Source organism: Neoarius graeffei, chromosome 7 (genome assembly GCF_027579695.1).
Source record: "Neoarius graeffei isolate fNeoGra1 chromosome 7, fNeoGra1.pri, whole genome shotgun sequence".
Taxonomy (NCBI): Eukaryota; Metazoa; Chordata; class Actinopteri; order Siluriformes; family Ariidae; genus Neoarius; species Neoarius graeffei.
This window is the reverse complement of record NC_083575.1, coordinates 8,151,727-8,175,718: the sequence shown is the minus strand read 5'-3', so window position 1 is coordinate 8,175,718 and position 23,992 is coordinate 8,151,727. Positions and strand designations below refer to the sequence as shown.

Below are 23,992 nucleotides of genomic sequence, written 5' to 3'. Positions count from 1 at the left end.
TCACATTGGCTAATGTTAATGTTCATGAGTCCACCATCAGGAGAACACTGAACAACAATGGTGTGCCTGGCAGGGTTGCAAGGAGAAAGCCACTGCTCTCCAAAAAGAACATTGCTGCTCGTCTGCAGTTTGCTAAAGATCATGTGGACAAGCCAGAAGGCTATGGGAAAAATGTTTTGTGGATGGATGAGACCAAAATAGAACTTTTTGGTTTAAATGAGAAGTGTTATGTTTGGAGAAAAAAACATTGTATTCCAGCATAAGAACCCTATCCCATCTGTGAAACATGGTGGTGGTAGTATCATGGTTTGGGCCTGTTTTGCTGCATCTGGGCCAGGACGACTTGCCATCATTGATGGAACAATGAATTCTGAATTATACCAGTGAATTCTAAAGGAGAATGTCAGGACATCTGTCCATGAACTGAATCTCAAGAGAAGGTGGGTCATGCAGCAAGACAATGACCCTAAGCACACAAGTTGTTCTACCAAAGAATGGTTAAAGAAGAATAAAGTTAATGTTTCGGATTGGCCAAGTCAACGTCCTGACCTTAATCCAATTGAAATGTTGTGGAAGGACCTGAAGTGAGCAGTTCATGTGAGGAAACCCACCAACATCCCAGAGTTGAAGCTGTTCTGTACGGAGGAATGGGCTAAAATTCCTCCAAGCTGGTGTGCAGGACTGATCAACAGTTACCGGAAATGTTAAGTTGCAGTTATTGCTGCACAAGGGGGTCACACCAGATACTGAAAGCAAAGGTTCACATACTTTTGCCAGTCACAGATATGTAATATTGGATCCTTTTCCTCAATAAATAAATGACCAAGTATAATATTTTTGTCTCATTTGTTTAACTGGGTTCTCTTTATCTACTTTTAGGACTTGTGTGAAAATCTGATGATGTTTTAGGTCATATTTATGCAGAAATATAGAAAATTATAAAGGGTTCACAAACTTTCAAGCACCACTGTATGTATCGAAGCAAAGTATCAAAGTATCCAAGGTGGCTCCTTGGTAACCGTCAACGTTAAGGTGTCACGTGACCTAGATAACAGCGGGAATCAACGTTACAGAAAGAATCCGGTCATTTTTCAAAGCTCAAATCCTCATCTCATCTCATCTCATCTCATCTCATTATCTCTAGCCGCTTTATCCTTCTACAGGGTCGCAGGCAAGCTGGAGCCTATCCCAGCTGACTACGGGCGAAAGGCGGGGTACACCCTGGACAAGTCGCCAGGTCATCACAGGGCTGACACATAGACACAGACAACCATTCACACTCACATTCACACCTACGGTCAATTTAGAGTCACCAGTTAATCTAACCTGCATGTCTTTGGACTGTGGGGGAAACCGGAGCACCTGGAGGAAACCCACGCGGACACGGGGAGAACATGCAAACTCCACACAGAAAGGCCCTCGCCGGCCCCGGGGCTCGAACCCAGGACCTTCTTGCTGTGAGGCGACAGCGCTAACCACTACACCACCGTGCCGCCCATTATAATTGTCACATCACATCACATTATCTCTAGCCGCTTTATCCTTCTACAGGGTCGCAGGCAAGCTGGAGCCTATCCCAGCTGACTACGGGCGAAAGGTGGGGTACACCCTGGACAAGTCGCCAGGTCATCACAGGGCTGACACATAGACACAGACAACCATTCACACTCACATTCACACCTACGGTCAATTTAGAGTCACCAGTTAACCTAACCTGCATGTCTTTGGACTGTGGGGGAAACCGGAGCACCCGGAGGAAACCCACGCGGACACGGGGAGAACATGCAAACTCCGCACAGAAAGGCCCTCGCCGGCCCCGGGGCTCGTCATTCTTGTTCTCTAGTAGGTATAGTTCTTTAATACACCTATATTGCAGCCTATAAGTTCTGTTTGTATTCATAAAAAAGGGAAAAAAATATTGATATAAAAATGTTCCATTGCTTCTATTAATCACACAAGTCCATGTAATGACAGGTCCTTTCCTTTTATCACTAGATGCAGATATGGTGCATAATGAAGCCCAACCTTTTTTTCATGTGTCTGTTTTTTTTTCATGTTTGACCCTCTGAATGTTTATGTGTGAGTATGGATCTCAACTTACACTACATTCCAAATTATTATGCAAATGACTTTTTCACTGATTTTCCTGAAGAGTCAATAGAAATGACAATCGTCCTAATTTTCAAGTCATCAACCGTCAGTGTACAAATCAACTGTTTTTGAACGAACCTTCCAATGCTAACTGTATTTTTTTTTTTATTAAAAAAAACTAAAAATGGACTGTTCCAAATTCTCATCTCATCTCATTATCTCTAGCCGCTTTATCCTGTTCTACAGGGTCGCAGGCAAGCTGGAGCCTATCCCAGCTGACTACGGGCGAAAGGCGGGGTACACCCTGGACAAGTCGCCAGGTCATCACAGGGCTGACACATAGACACAGACAACCATTCACACTCACACCTACGGTCAATTTAGAGTCACCAGTTAACCTAACCTGCATGTCTTTGGACTGTGGGGGAAACCGGAGCACCCGGAGGAAACCCACGCGGACACAGGGAGAACATGCAAACTCCACACAGAAAGGCCCTCGCCGGACCCGGGGTTCAAACCCAGGACCTTCTTGCTGTGAGGCGACAGCGCTAACCACTACACCACCGTGCCGCCCACTGTTCCAAATTATTACGCAAAATAGAGTTTCAAAAGATTTTTGTTCTTGTAAAGAACTAAAATGGCCATTTGTGAAATTGGAAGCATTAGTAGGTGATAATTACTGGAATCAAAACCTAGTTCAATCAAAACATCTTATAGTTCAAATTGCATTACTGGATTTGTAGCAGATTCAGAGCCCAGTGGGGCTACCCAACTCCCTGGGGTCAAGCAGATGATGATGGTGAGGACGATGATGATAAAAAGTAGCAAATGTCACAAGAGCAATAAACAAAACCTCTTCCAAGCAGTGCAGATTTCCCACCATTATGTTATTTTATCCATTTTGCTTCAACCAATCACCAGCAACTAAAATCTTTGTCCTATTAATTTGCTCATACCCGTCTGAATGCGCTATTAATCATGGGAAACACGTCTGATCACGAAAATGGGGGACTTATACACACATACATACACTACAATAAGAAATGTAATTTGTTGCCCCCCCAAATAAACAAAATGCCCACCCAAGCATGACATCCTGGCAACGCCTCTGGTCACCTCCTCAAATGCTTCGCTTGCGCGCGCCCTCTCTCGCGGTAGCTTACTGTATGTTCAGTTTCAGCAAAGCTACTGTACATGGAATGGCATTTCTAATTCCAATGTTAAATAGAAGTAATGTCCACATTTATTGATAAAATTGCTCAAGGGAAGGGAGGGAGGATGCCCGTTTTAGAGGGGGGATGATTTTGACCATTTTTTATTCCAGGGGGGATGGCATCCCCCCCATCCCCCCTCAACTTGAGTACAGATTACTATTATATTGAGATAATAATAATTAAGAGATCATCAGCTTAACATTAACAGCTTAATATATTAAATGAATAGGATGTATGAATAAATTACTTGATATATACATGTACATGCAATTTTTCTGTTTCATAGACGCAGAGATGATGATGGACTGTCGCTGAGGATCATGGGAAGGCTAATGTAGCGTGGGGAATAGAGAAAATCAATAATCGTAAATTAGAGCTATTATTTCGTTTTGGTTTCCCTGTTTATTATTTGTTCTGTTTTGAGTTGGAAAAAGGAAAACAAACACCAATCCCTCATTTTTTGGTCATACAGAAAAACAGGAAAACGAAATATTGAGTGGTTTTTTTGTTTTTCGTTTTCCAGATTGAATGGAATACTTGAATGATCGGATGATACACGGACCATGATGGCACAGTTTTAGAATTGTTGAAGTAAATGTGTTATGAGCCAAACTTACATTACAGGCAATGGTGAGAACACTCTGTTTCAGGCCCTGTCCACACGGCAACGGATTCAGGTGACTCCGATACAATTGCTTATCGTTTAGGCCTGGCGTCCACACGGCACCGGCGTTTTGGGTGCCCAAAACACAATCTTTTTGAGAACGGGTTCCAGAGTGGAAAGATCTGGCAACGTTGCCGTTGTGAAGTCGTCTGGATGAGTAGAACGGATTTGTTTACGATGACGTCACGACCACATGACTGTGAGTGCTTCACGCCGGGTAGAAGTGTAACGAATATCATCAGGAAAAAGCCTTACAGAGCACTAGTGAGAGTGAAACACGAGCTTGGATATTATTATTATTATTATTATTATTATTATTATGTTCAGTGTTAGTTCACAGTAGTAATGCAAGAAGCAGAAAAGTGACAGTAATAGTGAAGCAAAAACATGCAATTGTACAAACACTGCAGCTCTACAGCAAAATATTCATTTATGAAATGGTCTGATTCTTAACACCAGTAGTGCCAATGATCTTCTCATTGCGATGCGAGTTGTCAACAAATCCTATAACTTGGTTCATGAAATGCGCTTACAAAATATTTTCACTGTGAATATTTATTGTGTAATGGTGCAATCCCGCCAGCAAAAATAGGGAAAAAAAAGGAGCGATCTCACCTCTTCAGATGTTGATTTAAGTCCGACAATACATTCCTCAAAAAGGGCATAGAGGAGCAAATTAATCCAATTTATTCCGGACCATTAAAGACGCCTCCTTCCGCGTAGAATCATACGTCATCCTCGCCGCCATATTGGATAGGTCAAAGCGGAGAATAAAGATTCATGTGCTGCCTTTAACTGTACCAACAGGTTTACCGTCCAAACGAGATCACATGGGATTACCTTTCACAGGTGAGAAACAAATTAATCCATCAACGTGTAGTATTCAATTTATTCCGGACCATTAAAGACGCCGCCTTCCGCGTAGAATCATACGTCATCCTCGCCGCCATATTGGAGAGGTCAAAGCGGAGAATAAAGATTAGCTGCGTTTAACTGTACCAACAGGTTTGCCGTCCAAACGAGATCACATGGGATTACCTTTCACAGGTGAGACTGGAAAAATACTTTTCATTGTATTTGGTCATTATAATGTAATTTTACAAACAGATTTTCCTGACTTTGTGGCTAATATGAAGTCTCGCGCATTATGCGCATGCGTCCTTACTTCTCTTGTTCTGGTGTCTCCGAAGGGACCGTCTTACAGCGCCCCTAGAGGTGTGGCATGTGTATTGCATCGTTTTCAGCAAGCGTTGCGTTGCCATATGGACCTGATATTTTACTGATTGTTGCCCATTTGGACGCGATATATTTTTAAATAACATCTCGTTGCCGTTGTCGTGTGGATGTAGCCTCAGAGAATGCATGCAAATGGATCTCAATTCAAGACAGCCAGATAGACTGATGCCTTTACATTACTGCTCAGAATGTCTCTCCACATACAGACACCCACAAATAACACACAAACTCTCTCTCTCTCTCTCTCTCACACACACACACTCACACTATTATTATAAGGTGTAATACTAAAGCTTACAATTCAGCAGTTCACACCCTTTCTGTCATGTGTATGCTGCAAGGTAAATAATGCCAATACTTTAGGTAACTGGTACTTTAGGTATGTATACTCAGTTCAAGAGTTCACTACCTTTCTACTTTTATGTCAGATAAAACACCACAGTTATGGTGCCACAGTTGTAGAACTGTTAAAATACATGTGTCCACCACCAAATCTATCCTTGGTTTGTTATTTATTTATTTATTTATTTATTTAAGTTGTGCAGGGGGTGCTGTCAGCCATGCTTGACCTCGGTATTTGAAAAATCCTGGTTACGGCCCTGCCTATAAAAGGTCTCCCAAGAAGGCAAGAGGGAGCTTCCTCCTTCATTTTGGTTTGGTTAATTTACTTGTATTCACACTATAACACATTACACTTTTATTTTATGTATTTTTGACGTTCTTTCATTATTTAAATAAATATCGATATATCGAACGTACCTACTACTTGGTGTGGTCTCCCTTCATGTTGCACTTGCCTTGAGCCAGCAGGTGTAACACAACCCCTGATAATGTTCTACACCAAGGCTTTACTTACGACATAAAAATCAATCTTGACATTCATCCTGATTTAAATTCTGGATCGCTGCCTCTTTAAACATGGATTAAACTTGGCCCAGTCATAACCATGACCCCAGAGAACAAAAAGCTTTCATTGTTTCATTTTGTTTATTCTCCTGCTGCTGTTTTGTGGCTCTGTCACAATGCCATATATTTGGCTAAAGAGTTTTTATTGCCTTTGACTATGCAAATTGCATGCTTCTCTTTCATGCACATGTCCAAAGAAGGCAACAATGCAATGGTATCATCCTGAGTTACAGAAACTTGACCCAAGTTGGGACTAGGATCACAAACCCTTTCTTCAACTTGGGAAATAAACTTCATTGTTTTGTGCACGATTCCTGCCGCGTCATAACTGTCGTGCAGTGTCATGTTCAGTGGTTCAGGAAGACCAATCTGCAGTCTCTCTCATTTCGCTGCAGCTGAATATTCAGTGCATTTGGAGTTCACAGAAATCCACGTCATTCACATGATCCTTTGGCAACCGAAAGCATTTAGATTGAGACATAGCTCTCTGGAGTTTTTACACACAGACAAAACCAGACTTGTGAAATGAGAGGGGAAACTGTTTCACAGCAGATACACACTGCCCCCTGTCTTTCACAGTCCACACACAAACACACACCTCTGATCACATTACTTTCTCTCAAATGGGTTTCTTTTGGTGCATGAAATATAGAATTATTCAACTATTCTGTTTATGTAAATGTTTATTTACTAAATATATTATAATAGTGTAAATGTCATTATATGAGCCAGTAGTAGTAGTCGTCATCGTAAATAATTTTCTTCACATTAAAAATTATAAATGGATGATAAGTTAAAACATTATACATATATTATTAATGATATCTATAGTTACAATTTTAACAATCCATTATATTTTAAATAATTTTCGTTTATTAGAATTTAGTCGTCCTATTATTATTATTATTATTATTATTATTATTACAGTGGTGTAGTGGTTAGCACTGTCGCCTCACAGCAAGAAGGTCCGGGTTCGAGCCCCGTGGCCGGCGAGGGCCTTTCTGTGTAGAGTTTGCATGTTCTCCCCGTGTCCGCGTGGGTTTCCTCCGGGTGCTCCGGTTTCCCCCACAGTCCAAAGACATGCAGGTTAGGTTAACTGGTGACTCTAAATTGAGCGTAGGTGTGAATGTGAGTGTGAATGGTTGTCTGTGTCTATGTGTCAGCCCTGTGATGACCTGGCGACTTGTCCAGGGTGTACCCCGCCTTTCGCCCGTAGTCAGCTGGGATAGGCTCCAGCTTGCCTGCGACCCTGTAGAACAGGATAAAGCGGCTAGAGAGAGAGATAATTGTTATTGTTATATTTGGTATTTATATATCTAACTCCCTGGCTCCATCATCCACCAAGTTCCCCAGCTCTCTCTCTCTCTCTCTCTCTCTCATACATACACACACACACGCACCGATCAAGTTACAGAGACCTTTGGCTTCACTAGTGTGTGTTGATAGGAGCCTCTAAGCTCCATCAGTTTACCTGTACGTGTCCAGCTGTAGGATTCCTTCCATTTGGTGTTTTCCCTTCACTTTCATCTTAAAGCACTTTCAAGTCATTGTCGTATTAACAGCACTGATCATGGAGTCACTGCATCATGGCTGTGGGTCATCTGGTTCAGTGAGCTACGCCTGGCTCCTCTCCAAACCTCGGTGACATAGTGGGACAACGAAGAGATGAGACAGTGAGAGATGAGCCTACACACCTGCAACATGACTGCGATGGAGAAGGAGTGACTCCAATAAAATCTCTCAGGTGTGTTGAAAGAGTTTTCTCATTATAATTATTGTTAAGGGTTGGAAAGAATATCATACCATAAATGTATCGAACTGTGTGTTGTTCCATGAAGTGTTTCTGAGAGTTACTGTAGATACTGTATGTCCTCCATTTTGCTTCAATATGGCACAGAAACGCAAGCAGTTGGTGGTCTGTGACAACTGCAAGATAATAAACAATGAATAACAGCATCATGTTCATTTGTGATGATCCAAGGGATTTTGTCTGATCAACCTACCACACAGGTAACCTTGTGATTCTTGATTTGAGCCCATATTATTGAACATTGATGCAAGAAGTCTCAAGTGTCAGTGCACTGTAAATGTTGTACGTTTTCCGACACTGGAAAGTCTTCAAGTCAAAGGAGGTTCTCAGTTTCTTGCTTGTTTCAAAGACATTCCACAACAATAAACGTAAATTACTTCTTCTTCCCATCTCCACATGGGGTCAGTGTGGTGAAGATGAGCTGAGAAGGTTAAGGGCCTTGCCCAAGGGCCCAAAAATGGTAGCTTGGGGGTGCAGGCACTCAAAGCCCCAACCCTCTAGTCAGTAACCCAGAGCCATAACCTGCTGAGTGACCACTATCCATGACATGTTCTTTAATTCGTAAAAATTGTCATTGATGAGAACCTGCTGTGGTCGTAGGGGAGTCAAGTACTTTCAGGCATATGGTTATCAGTAAATAGTCAAATTCAGGGTGGGAATAGTAACTCTGCTTCATCAAATCAACCTTCCATTGATTGTTTTCCAATAACAACACAGCCCCAAGTTTTTTATTTCTAGAATCACTATACTGGACCAAGCCATTGAATCAGCTATCCTCGAGGAGTGAATTATTTTCAACATCATTGGTATTTTTAACATTCTCTCTTTGTCTATTTTTGTCTCCTCCTGGCTGACTAGTCCCGGAGGTCAAAAGTCATGATGATGCAAAGGATCCTCCACAACATGTACGTGGAGCCAGAACTGCTGGCCGAGCTGAACGAGGAACAAAAGCAGATCCTCTTCTACGAGATCCGGCAAGAGCAGGTCCGACGCTGGATGGAGCACGAGGCTCGAGAAGAAAGTTCAGAGAAGAACTCGGCTCCATCACTGAAGAAAGGTGAGAACATTCTTCTCCTTAATTTCTTTAATGTTCCCAATTGAAAGAGATGAAGGACACAATGAGCCAGATGATTTTTTAATGATATTTAGGTGATTTTTATTGTTTCCCAGAAATGAGATGATCTTCAGGTGCCAGTTTGCTGTGGTGGTCACTAGCACAGGTTAAATATAGAACCTTTAAGCGTCTGATGGCTTGTCCCTCTGGGGCAACCATTAAAGGTGCGATGTAGGATCCTCCATTGCAGTGTTTGCTGTTTAGAAAGCATTCCAACAAACCATTTTAGGAAACTATGAACCCTTGAGCAATCCATTTTTAAGATTGTTAGATCTAAAAGTCTGCATCCGCTGCTGAAACCTGATTTGCAAAGTATACTTGTACTGTTACCTCACACCTCCATAAATACAGTTAGGTCCATATATATTTGGACACTGACAGAAATTTTGTTTTTTTACCTGTTTACTGAAACATATTCAGGTTATAGTTATATAATGGACATGGACATAAAGTCCAGACTTTCAGCTTTCATTTGAGGGTATCCACATTAAAATTGGATGAAGGGTTTAGGAGTTTCAGCTCCTTAACATGTGCCACCCTATTTTTAAAGGGACCAAAAGTAATTGGACAGTTGACTCAAAGGCTATTTCATGGGCAGGTGTGGGAAATTCCTTCGTTATGTCATTCTCAATTAAGCAGATAAAAGGCCTGGAGTTGATTTGAGGTGTGGTGCTTGCATTTGGAAGATTTTGCTGTGAAGAAAACATGCGGTCAAAGGAGCTCTCCATGCAGGTGAAACAAGCCATCCTTAAGCTGCGAAAACAGAAAAACCCCATCCGAGAAATTGCTACAATATTAGGAGTGGCAAAATCTACAGTTTGGTACATCCTGAGAAAGAAAGAAAGCACTGGCAATAGGCAATCACCAACAACAGCAGTGTATGTAACCCCAAGCCCCTCTGTATCTCCTTCACCCCCCAGACTGCGTTTTCCTGAGAAAATGGAGAGACTATTGTCTTTAAGCCGAGTGTCTTTGGCAAGCCCAAGAGGACACTCAAATCAAGTACCGTACACAGAGCTGTCTCATGGTCAGGCCTTGTGTACCCCAAAATCTCTAATGATATATCCAACTGCCACAGCCCCCAAGAAACAGAGGGCACCACCTCCCCCTGTGATTACAGATAAGACTCAAGGACCATGTGCACAGCTACAGTTCACCAGCAGCAGTGAAGACCTTCATGTTGGAACGAACTGATATAATCTGGGTCCAGATGGTAGTTTTGAAAATAAGCTGGGACCCACGACGTACTTTTCTATTCCTGTGCTAACAAGAAGGAGAGGTGTTCTTATTCATCCTATCAATGGGGTAAACTCGTCAAATCTCTTTCCAGTTCCAAAACAACCACAGAACGCTTCTGTGGAAATTATCCCCACATTCACTGTAAAACTAGCTCTTCAGAATGTAAGATCACTTAATAAGCCTTTTTTAATTAATGACTTCATCGGTGGGTGGCACGGTGGTGTAGTGGTTAGCGCTGTCGCCTCACAGAAAGAAGGTCCTGGGTTCGAGCCCCGGGGCCGGCGAGGGCCTTTCTGTGTGGAGTTTGCATGTTCTCCCCGTGTCCGCGTGGGTTTCCTCCGGGTGCTCCGGTTTCCCCCACAGTCCAAAGACATGCAGGTTAGGTTAACTGGTGACTCTAAATTGACCGTAGGTGTGAGTGTGAGTGGTTGTCTGTGTCTATGTGTCAGCCCTGTGATGACCTGGCGACTTGTCCAGGGTGTACCCCGCCTTTCGCCCGTAGTCAGCTGGGATAGGCTCCAGCTTGCCTGCGACCCTGTAGAAGGATAAAGCGGCTAGAGATAATGAGATGAGATGAGACTTCATCGGTACACACAAACTGGATTTTATGCTTCTTACTGAAACTTGGCTTGAACAATCAAGCAGCTCTATTACTCTTATTGAAGCAACTCCCCCACTCTTTGATTTCATGAGTGTTGGAAGAGCCAATAAACGGGGAGGAGGAATAGCAAATATATACAAGGCATGTTTTCAGTACAAACAGACAACTCTTGGTGATTTTACATCTTTTGAATACCTAAGTGCAATCCTAAAATGTTCTTCTAACATATTAGTGTTGACTATTTACAGACCACCAAGACTTTCTGCACCACTGTTCCTAGAGGAGTTTGGGGAACTGTTGTCAAATATTTGTTTAGAGTTTGACAATCTTATTATTTCTGGGGATTTTAACTTCCATGTTGATAATCTAGATAACACGTATGCAAATGAATTTCTTACACTGATTGATGCCTTCAACCTAACACAACATGTACAAGGGCCAACACACTCCCATGGCCACACCCTCGACCTTGTCATCACTAAGGGTCTTAATGTATCTACTAGTGTCATGGACCTGGGTATATCTGATCATTTCTGTGTTTTCTTTGATGTTTCTATTTCCCCTCACTTTCAAAACAAGTCTGTGACTGTAAAAAAGAGGGTAATTACCAATGGCACAGCAGCTCTTTTTGAGCAGGCACTCTCAGAACTCCCATGTCAATCTTCAGATTGTGCAGATGATCTAATGGAAATTTTTAATTCAAGAATGAATCATATTATGGATGCAATTGCTCCTTTTAAAACCAAAAGAGTCATAGACAAAGGAAAAGCACCCTGGAAACTAAATCCAGCAGTTAAAATGTTAAAGAGGGAATGTAGAAAGTCTGAAAGAAAATGGCGTAAATCTAAACTGCAGATTCATTATCAAATCTACAAAGGGATGTTATGTAAATACAACTTAGAAATTTCTAAAGCAAGACAGTCTTTTTTTGCTGACATTATTAATCGGAATATCAACAATACCCGTGTGCTATTTTCTACAGTTGAAAAGCTAACAAACCCATCAAAACAAATGCCTTCTGAATTTCTCTCAGTTAATACATGCAACGACTTTGCATCTTTTTTCAAAGGAAAGATTGAAAAAATACGTATGAATATAGCCACACAGGTGCAAACACTTCAAAATCTGGAACCATTGGATAACGAGAGAGGGGGTCGTAATACAATGTCAACATTTAGTTTAATTGATGTTGAGACTCTGAGAAAAACAGTACAAAGTCTCAGCTCCTCCACATCTGAACTGGACATTTTACCTACAGTCTTTTTCAAATCTGTTCTTCACCTAATATCAGACGAGGTACTTCAGATTATCAACACCTCCTTACGAACTGGCATGTTTCCCTCATCTCTGAAAAAAGCGGTTGTAAAACCCCTACTGAAAAAGAATAACCTGGATGTCTCAGTACTCAACAACTACAGGCCCATATCCAATTTGCCATTCGTTGGTAAAATAATTGAAAAAATTGTTTTTAATCAACTAACTGCCTTCCTGACATTAAACGGATGTTTTGATAAGTTTCAGTCAGGTTTTCGTGCCAATCATAGCACTGAAACAGCTCTTACTAAAGTCATGAATGACCTACGTCTTAATTCTGATGCTGGTAAAACATCAGTCTTGGTGCTTTTAGACTTAAGTGCTGCATTTGACACGGTAGATCAGTCCATACTGTTACATCGACTGGAGCATTGGGTTGGATTTACTGGTATAGTAATCAACTGGTTAAAATCTTACCTACAACAAAGATTTTTTTTATGTGGCCATTGGAGGCCACAGTTCATCACCAGTGTCCTTGAACTGTGGGGTTCCCCAGGGCTCAATCCTGGGACCATTACTATTCAACCTTTTATATGCTCCCACTTGGACAAATTATTAAGAATAACTCAATAAACTTCCATAGCTATGCAGATGAAACTCAGCTTTACTTAGCTATGTCACCTAATGACTATGCCCCTCGAGTCTCTTCATAGATGCACTGACCAAATTAACAAATGGATGTCTCACAATTTTCTTCAGCTGAACGCAGATAAAACTGAAGCAATTATATTTGGCAAAAAGGAGGAAAGGCTTAGGATTGCCACTGTTCTTGAAACTAAGGGGCTTAAAGCAAAGGATACTGTCAAAAACCTTGGTGTCCTTATTGACAGCGAACTTAACTTCAACAGTCATATGAAAGTGGTAAAAAAGTCTGCATTCTATCACCTAAAAAACATTTCTAAACTCAGGGGTCTCATGTCAAAACATGATCTAGAAAAACTTGTTCATGCTTTCATCTCCAGTAGGGTTGATTACTGCAATAGCCTTTTCACAGGTCTTCCAAAAAAGACCATCAAAGAGCTTCAACTAATCCAAAATGCAGCAGCAAGGGTTCTTACAAGAACAAAAAGGGTCGTCCATATCACTCCAATCCTAAGGTCTCTGCACTGGCTCCCAGTGAGCTATAGAATTGACTTTAAAGCACTACTTCTTCTATTTAAAACATTAAATGGGATGGGACCCAGCTACCTACTGGATATGTTTCAATTATATGCACCAACTAGGTCTCTAAGATCACAAGAGAAAAACTTGCTAGTAATACCAGCTGTCAAAACGAATTGTGGTGAAGCAGCCTTTAGTTGCTATGCTGCTAAGCTTTGGAACCAACTTCCAGATGATATCAAAAATGCTCCTACTGTTGTTAGTTTTAAATCCAGGCTCAAGACAAAGCTGTTTTCAGATGCTTTCACTTGATTAATTTTTACCTAAGTAATTAATTTCCTTTAACATAATTTCTTTTAATTTTGATTTTAATGATTTTACTTTATTTTAATTTATTTTTAATCTTGGATTTTAATGATTTTACTTTTACTTTAATTCTTTGTTACTGTGATCCTCGTAGATTTTGTCTGCGGGACGATTTTATTTGGTGATCCTCGTAGATTGTGTCTGTGGGACGATTTTTGGTGATCCTCGTGGAAGAGCCACGGGAAGAGCGCGCTTTATGTGATATTTGTGATCCTCGTAGATTTTGTCTGCGGGACGATTTTTGGTGATCCTCGTGGAAGAGCCACGGGAAGAGCGCGCTTTGAGTTAAACCCATAATAATAATTAATCTCGAGGCTGATTAACTTTATTTCATTTTATTATTTTATTTCTACTATTGTTTAATTCTTATTATTTTTCTTCCCCAATTATTTTATGTAATTTTATTTTCTTTTGTTTACTGTTCTGCTTTTACTTCTGTAAAGCACATTGAACTGCCACTGTGTATGAAATGTGCTATATAAATAAACTTGCCTTGCCTTGGTGAACTCATCAATGTAAAAAGACCTGGACACCCACAGAAGACAACAGTGGTAGATGATCGCAGAATAATTTCCATGGTGAAGAGAAACCCCTTCACAACAGCCAACCAAGTGAACAACACTCTCCAGGAGGTAGGCGTATCAATATCCAAATCTAACATAAAGAGAAGACTGTGTGAAAGTAAATACAGAGGGTTCACTACACGGTGCAAGCCACTCATAAGCCTCAAGAATAAAAAGGCTAGATTGAACTTTGCTAAAAAACATCTAAAAAAGCCAGCACAGTTCTGGAAGAACATTCTTTGGACAGATGAAACCAAGATCAACCTCTACCAGAATGATGGCAAGAAAAAAGTATGGTGAAGGCATGGTACAGCTCATGATCCAAAGCATACCACATCATCTGTAAAACACGGCGGAGGCAGTGTGATGGCTTGGGCATGCATGGCTGCCAGTGGCACTGGGTCACTAGTGTTTATTGATGATGTGACACAGGACAGAAGCAGCCGGATGAATTCTGAGGTATTCAGAGACGTACTGTGTGCTCAAATCCAGCCAAATGCAGCCAAACTGATTGGTCGGCATTTCATAATACAGATGGACAATGACCCAAAACATAAAGCCAAAGCAACCCAGGAGTTTATTAAAGCAAAGAAGTGGAATATTCTTGAATGGCCAAGTCAGTCACCTGATTTCAACCCAATTGAGCAGCATTTCACTTGTTAAAGACTAAACTTCAGACAGAAAGGCCCACAAACAAACAGCAACTGAAAACTGCTGCAGTAAAGGCCTGGCAGAGCATTAAAAAGGAGGAAACACAGCGTCTGGTGATGTCCATGAGTTCAAGACTTCAGGCAGTCATTGCCAACAAAGGGTTTTCAACTAAGTATTAGAAATGAACATTTTATTTACAATTATTTAATTTGTCCAATTACTTTTGAGCCCCTGAAATGAAGGGATTGTGTTTAAAAAATGCTTTAGTTCCTCACATTTTTATGCAATCATGTTGTTCAACCCACTGAATTAAAGCTGAAAGTCTGAACTTCACCTGCATCTGAATTGTTTTGTTCAAAATTCATTGTGGTAATGTACAGAACCAAAATTAGAAAAATATTGTCTCTGTCCAAATATTTATCGACCTAACTGTATGCCTGTACGTGGATTGTCTACACTACAGTAAATTGCCCCCTGGGTGTGACTGCCTGGTACCCTGTGATAATCTGGCATTTCATCCAGGGTGTATTCCTGCCTTATCTCAAGTGTTCCTGGGATCCACCTTGACCAGGATAAAGTGGTTAAGATGAATTGAGGAATAAACAATAATCCTTTCATTTTTTTAATGAACCAGTGACTTGCTATATACTGTAAGTGAAGAGTGAGATTCTTGGGAAAAATAGTTAAGCCCCAGTTTCCAGGTAGTGGTGCAAGACTTTTGAACCATACTGTAATTCTTCCCTTTGCTCACTTGATGTCTTTGAGAATTTCCTGTAAAATTGCACGTCTTGGACTGCTGTAAAAAGTACAAATCACTAAGCTGCTGTCAAGTCATCATTCATGTGTGACGTTGTCCCCAGGAGAGAGAAAGCACATTCAGTGGCTCCGTGGCATTGATGGTGAGGTGTGGGTGTGGGTCATGGGTGAAGCTCCTGGAGATAGATCTTATGAGCAGATTATCAAAGAGCTGATGGAGGAGAAAGCACGCAGGCAAGCTCAACTAGAGGCTCAAGAGCTGTGGTGAGTATCTGTGGAGAGTGAACAGCAGCATATGGAGGGAATCGATCTAGGGAGTGGCTTCTAAATTGGCAGAATGTCAGTTTAGGAGCATTTACTGTATCACTATGATCAATTAAGCATCAACTCCCACTCTTGTAAGGTTGGAATATTTACAAAAAAGATTATCTTTAATCTGTATACATTTCATCATACGGTTGTTTTCGCATAACATCGGCAGCATATTTGTTTTTCTCTCAGGCAAAAGAAAGAAGCCGAGATCAAGCAGAAATTCAAGGATGCCATCGCTAAAGAGAAGACACGTCTCATAGCTGGGAAGTGGAAGGAGGAAGCTGAGGACAGGAAGGCAGCCAAACAGGAAGAAGAGCGCATACAGGAGGAGCTAAAGGTAAAGGGCAAAGGGTTTTTTTTTATGTTTTTATCAGAGCAGGACAAATCCTGCATTCATGAAATCTGAGAATATCTTGGGTATCTTCCAACTCTGAACTTTTTGCTTCTCAGCTTAGTGGTTTCTGGTCGGAAAAAATGGACACTCAGGATAAGCTGGTATTTTGTTTGGTTTCTGTTTGTTCACAAAAATCTTTCAGATGGGAAATCTCAGTAGCCTTTAAATGCAAGCACTTGCCTTTACTTGAGATAGAAAATGTGGACCGAATAAAGAAGTAGTTTTTTCTTTTCTGTCAAATGTAATACAGTGTAACATAAAAGCAAGAACTTAAACATTAAAAAAGGCTTCTATGATGAAGTAAATAAACATCTAATAGAAGTTAAGGATACGGCGAGCATCATCCTTGTAGTATTTATCATGTTAAACACTGAAAATGCAGAATGAAAGAATAATATGGCTTCTGCCTTCTTTATTCACTAGATTATAAAATGGCACTTGATCCAGCACAACCTAGTATTTTGTTTTGTATTTGTTTCTGTCGTTTGTCTGTAATTATGTTTGAGATCTAAATAACACTGAAGAATTACAGTGAAAAATAGCTCCTCACTATGCACACTTAACTCCGCTCTAATCTGGTTCAAGTCATGTGTTTTTTTGTTTTTTTTTTATCCGCAGCTTCAGAGTTTTGTTTTATCTTTGCCAACTTCAATCTGAGAAAAATAAGGAAGATTAGAAAATTTGCTTAGGAGCAAGGGCAGGCAATGTAATCATCACGTACTTTATGGATCTCCACTGAGTTCTTGATGTCCATCAGTGATTGAGGGCTCAGTAATTAGATCTCATCTCATCTCATTATCTCTAGCCACTTTATCCTTCTACAGGGTCGCAGGCAAGCTGGAGCCTATCCCAGCTGACTACGGGCGAAAGGCGGGGTACACCCTGGACAAGTCGCCAGGTCATCACAGGGCTGACACATAGACACAGACAAACATTCACACTCACATTCACACCTACGCTCAATTTAGAGTCACCAGTTAACCTAACCTGCATGTCTTTGGACTGTGGGGGAAACCAGAGCACCCGGAGGAAACCCACGCGGACACGGGGAGAACATGCAAACTCCACACAGAAAGGGAGCCATTTTGTGTTTAAACTTAAATTAGATTCAATATGAACTATAGGAGTACAGATTATGAGTTGATATGTTGGGTCTTTTATTTTGCCTGAGGACTTTTTAGTTTGATAGCCCTTTGGTAGGCCTTAAGGATAAGATGGCTGCCACTAACCTTTGACCTCAGTCTACTTGAACAAAGGAGTTGAAGACTTGAGCAGCAAAAAGGTTCTTGACAGGCTATACAGGTTATTTTTGACTTAATTAGATGTCTTTATCTTTGTTTGGATTATTGGAGTCCTCCAGTTTCTACTATTTGTTTGTCCTGCTCCTACCTGCCCGCCATATTCACCCGCTTGCCTGCCAAACTCACCTGCCTGCTTATCAACCCATCTCAACCAAAAAAGATACAATAAAAAATTTCTTGGATAGCCAGTCAAAGAAGCGTGATAATCAAGTCCAATTGAATGGCTATTTAACCAATTTGGAAATTTGAAAATACGCCATTACAGCTATCAATCATCACTTATTATCATCCCTTAATTACGACAGTATTATTCGCTCCATCTGTCAGCGTGTGAACTTAAACCATGTTGAGTTTCTTTTCCCTCTCATTATGTGCATCATAAAGTCTACAAAACTAAATTATGCCCCGAGGCTTCATTTATGTAATTATCCAGCCAGATAATTTCCAGTTAAATGTTGATGATGAACCATGCATTGTGTATTTAGCAGCGCTGTTTGTGAGCATTAATACATGATTAGCTTTCTCAAACAAGTTTACCTTTGTATGCGAACACATTCTGGAAACATGGATGTGTTAAAATAAGAATAAGCTTCATCTCGCACACAGAAACGTGAGGAAGAAGAGAAGCAGAAGGGAGAGGAGGAGGTTCGGTGTGCTGAGGAGAAGCGAGTGAAAGAGCTGTACATGTCGCTCCAGCAGGAGCAAAAACAAAGTGAACATGATGACAAGGACTGGGAAGAACAACGTGAGTATCTTCTCGCAAAATCTCCTTTTTTTTCAGTTTTCCCTTCTTCTTTTGTTTAAACCTAGTGTTTTGTTACAATTGTTAAATCAGCGTTTTGTATATTTTATTTTGGAATAGGAAATTACCTGCAACATGTCAGGTGACTTAAACCGTTTGTCATTTTTCCAATCCTTTTGAATCTGCCTGCATCTTATGCCCTTTGATAGCATCGTTGGTGTGTATTGATTTGTTTCATTGTTATTGATGATTTGTAGATGATGTTTTTGTGACAATTTTGAGTTTGGGAAGTTTTATGAAGAAAGTCTCTCGAGTTGTTACAGTTACTGTGTCTACTTAGCTAGGACTGTTGTTAAAGTTCATATGAGAGAATAAATACAATAAATATGAGTAAATAGTGGATATGTTAAAATACATTAAAATACAGTGGTTTACATGAACATAATTGATAAATAAGCCATAAATATATAAAAGGTAGCGGTTAAAAAAAAAAGTAATTTAGTTCATTTAAAAGTCAGTATATTCGCATTGTGTGAATGTGTAAGCATAAAAGAGAGCGTTTCATTTGTACTCATTATCCCTTTTGTGTGTTTTAGTTTTACTTACTCATTATGCCTTTTGTGTGCTTTAGTTTTACTCTTTCTTACGTCATTAAACCTGTGGATAATGGACAACTGTCTCCAGAGTCGTGATGTCAGGAAGGAGTTTGTCTAACTGCCAAGGTGTATCACAGCACATATACTGAGGGCAGCATAGTAAAACAACGGCTTTCTAACGGGCAAGATAACGCAGCAAACTGACAAATGCTACTAACATCATCACACGCAGCCAGTGGATGACCATCACAGCAGTGTCTAAACAGACGTACGTCACCAGACAACGCCATGTCCGAGAAAGCAACTTCATTAAAGACGCGGTCCCACGCTACACGTTCTGCTGCATCCAAGGCGAGAGCAGAGGCAGCAAAGGCACGCCTATTCTACACCGAAGAGGAAATGAACCTAAAGCTAGAAAAAGCTAAGCTAGAAGCCTCAATAGAGATGCTCAATTATAAAAAAGAAACAGCTGCTGCTGTAGCTGAGGCAGAAGCCCTTGAAGCTGCAGTAGATGCAAACAGTGAAAGACATAGTTTCATGTTAAATTTGGACTTTAGTCCTATGGAAGCTGCACAACGCACACAACAATATGTTCTTGACCAAGCCAAATCACAAAACACAGACGCTCGGCTACTAGACGAGGGTGTTGTAACAAGAAGAGAGCCAAGCCCTAGCTACAAAACTCCAGCTTCAACTATTAAATCGGAAGCCAGCTTATTCCATCAGGCTCAAGCCAACGCTGCTTCCCCTAATATATATGACTACAGTGCGGCTTCTCAACTAACTCCTCTCACCTCACAGCAGCCTCACATCTATGAAGATAAAGTCGATAGGACACGCAATGTTTGGTTTGACAACCACAATGCCATTCCTGAGTACGGTCTTGGACTTCAAAACGACAAAGGTCGTCCTGCTCTTAAATCCTATCCCACATCTTCAAACACCAATAATGACGACTCCAACATTAGTGACTTTGTGAGGTACTTTGCTCGTCGTGAGCTTGTAGCAACAGGCCTACCTCAATTCAACGACAAACCTCAGAACTATAGAGCCTGGAAACGTTCTTTTCAGAACGCAACCAGAGGTTTAAACTTGACGCCAAGCAAAGAGATGGATCTTCTGTTTAAGTGGCTTGGCAAAGAGTCAGCAGAACACATCGAACACATAAGAGCAATACACATCAATCATCCAGCAGCAGGATTGGCTATGATATGGGACAGACTTGAACAATTTTATGGCTCTGCAGAAGTGATAGAAGATGCTCTGTTCAAACGTATCGATGCCTTTCCAAAAATAACAAACCGAGATTATTCTAAACTAACAAAGTTGAGTGATCTTTTAATGGAACTAGAGTCAGCCAAGGCCGAAGGAGACCTACCTGGCCTCTCTTTCCTCGATACAGCAAGAGGCGTCAACCCAATTGTACAGAAGCTCCCCTTCAGTCTGCAGGAAAGGTGGGCGTCAGTTGGGATATCCTACAAGCGGCAACATTGTGTTTCATATCCCCCCTTTACCTGCTTTGTAGACTTTGTTTGCCATGAAGCAAGTGTCAGAAATGACCCAAGTTTCTTTGTTCTTCACTCAGACATATCTCCCAGGACAGAAAAAGCAGTTTGGAAGCCAAACAGACAGCGAGAAGTCTCTGTTCACAAAACAGAGATATTCCCCAAAGCCAACTCTGATCCTAGAGAGCCTTCAAAGAAATTAGATGACTGTGACAAACTGTGTCCAATACATAAAAAAAACCCACCCACTACGCAAATGCCGTGCTTTCAGAGAAAAGCCCATCGAAGATCGTAAGACATTCTTGAAAGAAAATAATGTCTGCTTCAAATGTTGTGCTTCGTCAACACACATTGCAAAGAACTGCACATTTAATGTCCAATGTTATGAATGCAAACGTGAAAAGCATCACACAGCGCTTCACCCTGGACCCGCACCCTGGGTTAAGGGCACGGACACGGCTCCAGAGCATGGCGGGGAGGAGGATACCTCTCCACAACCTCACGTCACCATCAAATGCACGGACGTCTGCGGTGGAGATGTGATGGATCGCTTCTGCTCTAAGCTATCTCTTGTAAAAGTGTTTCCAGCTGGCCATGCTGACAATGCAGTGAAGATGTATGTGATTTTAGATGAACAGAGCAACAGATCACTAGCTCGCTCACAGTTCTTTAAAGTCTTCAATGACCAAAGTCCAAGTGCTCCTTATTCATTAAAAACATGTGCTGGAGTAAAGAAAGCGACAGGAAGAAGGGCCAGTGGATACATCGTGGAATCTCTGGATGGGACTGTAAGCATCCCACTGCCCAGCCTCATAGAATGTGACGACATTCCAAATAACAGAGATGAGATTCCAACTCCCAATGCTGCTTTTCATCATACACACCTAAAGTCAGTTGCACACCTCATCCCAGATATCGACCAACAGGCCCCAATTATGCTCCTTTTAGGTCGGGATATTATCAGAGTACATAAGGTGCGCAAACAGATAAATGGCCCACACAACCTACCCTATGCTCAGAAGTTGGACCTGGGATGGGTCATCGTGGGTAATGTATGTTTAGGTAGCGTTCATAAACCGCCGACAATCAGCGCCTTCTACACGAACACCTCAGAACAGGGACGTCCATCCCTCTTTGACCCGTGTCCTGACGTGTTCCGTGTGAAGGAAAAATACAGTGACACCCAGGTCAAAACCATCTCCTAATACATTCTGAGGAGATATCAAACTGTGATGTCGACAGCCTTGGACATAACATTTTCAAGCAGACCAAAGACGACAGCAATGTAGCTCCGTCTATCCAAGACATCATCTTCATGAAAATAATGAAAGAAGGGCTAACAAAAAATGCAAATAACGGTTGGGTAGCTCCACTTCCCTTTAAATGCCCACGTCAACGGCTCCCCAATAACAGGCAAAAGGCATTGGACCGTCTCAGGTCGCTCAGGCGCAACTTTGAAAGGAAGCCTGAAATGAGAGACCACTTTCTCATTTTCATGGACAGGATGTTCAAGAATGGTCACGCTGAGTTAGCCCCTCCCCTCAGTGAGGACGAAGAACAGTGGTACTTGCCAATATTTGGAGTGTGCCATCCAAGAAAACCAAAACAAATACAAGTGGTCTTCGATTCCAGTGCCCAGTACAATGGTGTGTCGCTCAACGACGTGCTGTTGACTGGGCCTGATCTGAACAACACGCTGCTCGGTGTACTGATGCGCTTTAGAAAGGAAGCAATCGCCTTTACCGCAGACATAGAACAGATGTTCTATTGTTTTTCAGTAAGGGAAAATGATAGGAACTTCCTACGTTTTCTATGGTTCCAAGACAATGACCCCTCCAAAGACATTGTGGAGTACAGAATGACGGTCTTTGGAAACAGTCCCTCACCCGCAGTGGCTATTCATGGACTGCACCAGTCTGTTCAGGTCAGTGAGCTACACGTTGACCCTGATGTTCAATATTTTGTGATGCGTGACTTCTATGTAGACGATGGGTTAAAGTCCCTGCCCACAGTCGAAGCTGCAGTCAACCTGCTGAAAAGGACACAGGATGTTCTCTCTAAATCAAATCTAAGACTGCACAAGATTGCAGCAAACAACAAGGAGGTCATGGAGGCCTTTCCAGCTGAAGATCGTGCAAAAGATCTTAAAGACCTTGATTTCCATGCAGACACACTGCCAATGCAGCGTAGTCTTGGAATCAACTGGGACCTCCAGACCGACTGCTTCCACTTCAGCGTCTCTGATGAGATAAAACCCTATACTCGACAGGGTGTCTTGTCTACAATTAACAGCCTTTACGATCCTCTAGGTTTTGTAGTGCCAGTCACAATACAAGGCAAGGCCATTTTGAGAGAACTCGCTACTGAGAACGGTGACTGGGACTCGCCCTTGCCCCAAGAAATGGCGGAAGCATGGACGTCCTGGAGAGCTTCTTTGAAAGAACTGTCTCAGCTTTCTATTCCCAGAGCTTACACTACAACTTCACCCTCAGCAGCTATCAGAAGGGAATTGTGTGTTTTTTCTGATGCATCCACAAAAGCTATTGCCACTGTGGCATATCTAAAAGTAACTGACTCTGCTAGAAATAACCATGTGGGATTTGTAATGGGCAAAGCCAAGCTGACCCCTCATCCTGAGCAAACAATTCCAAGACTGGAACTTTGTGCAGCAGTGCTTGGAGTGGAGTTAGCAGACTTAACCTCGGCAGAACTAGACCTTCAGCTTGATGCTACAACCTTCCACTCAGACAGCAAGGTAGTCCTTGGTTATATCTTGAATGAAACCAGGCGGTTTTATGTATATGTAAGTAACCGGGTATTACGTATCCGAAGGTCCTCTCACCCAGATCAATGGCGCTACGTGTCAACAGAGCAGAACCCTGCAGACCATCCTACACGATCTGTCACTGCAGACCATTTGAACGACACAAACTGGCTGAGTGGACCCAAATTTCTGTACACACTGGAGACAAGTGCCTCGGAGAGCACCTACGAGCTTGTAGACCCGGGTTCAGACTCAGACATTCGCCCTCTGGTGTCCACTTTGAGTACTACAACAACATCCAAGCAACTTGGGTCTCAAAGATTCTCAAAGTTTTCATCCTGGAAGTCTCTAACTCGGGCTATAACTCGCCTCATTCACATAGCCCGTCTTTTCAACACGAACTTGAAAAAGGACAGTCCTTGTAAGGGCTGGCATCATTGCAAAACAGGATGCACTGTTGAGGAGTCTGATCAAGCGTCGCACATCATTATTCGAGCAGTACAGGAGGAAGTCTACAGTTGAGGTTAAAGGTATCCAAAAGCATGAGCAGATCCCTAGAAGTAGTCCTCTCAAAAATCTGGATCCTTTCATTGACGCACACTGCCTTCTGAGAGTCGGAGGCCGCCTCCACAATGCAAACTTTAGTCAGAGTGAAAAGACTCCAGTGATTATTCCTGGCAAACATCAGGTTGCAACCTTACTCATCAAACACCACCATGAACAGATCCATCATCAAGGCCGTCTGTTTACAG

At 41.7% G+C, this 23,992-nt stretch overlaps 1 protein-coding gene across 1 annotated transcript in view; it reads left to right on the top strand.

Annotated features, from left to right (window-relative positions):
* The first annotated feature begins 8,800 nt into the window (after positions 1–8,800).
* sh2d4ba (SH2 domain containing 4Ba) overlaps positions 8,801–23,992 on the top strand; it is a 36,595-nt gene continuing 21,403 nt past the window's right edge. Inside the window, exons 1-6 of the mRNA XM_060924589.1 lie at positions 8,801–8,939; positions 9,521–9,547; positions 13,917–13,940; positions 15,734–15,890; positions 16,128–16,275; positions 18,240–18,378. Coding sequence (XP_060780572.1) covers positions 8,801–8,939; positions 9,521–9,547; positions 13,917–13,940; positions 15,734–15,890; positions 16,128–16,275; positions 18,240–18,378 — 634 coding nt within the window. The remainder of the gene's footprint in view (positions 8,940–9,520; positions 9,548–13,916; positions 13,941–15,733; positions 15,891–16,127; positions 16,276–18,239; positions 18,379–23,992) is intronic.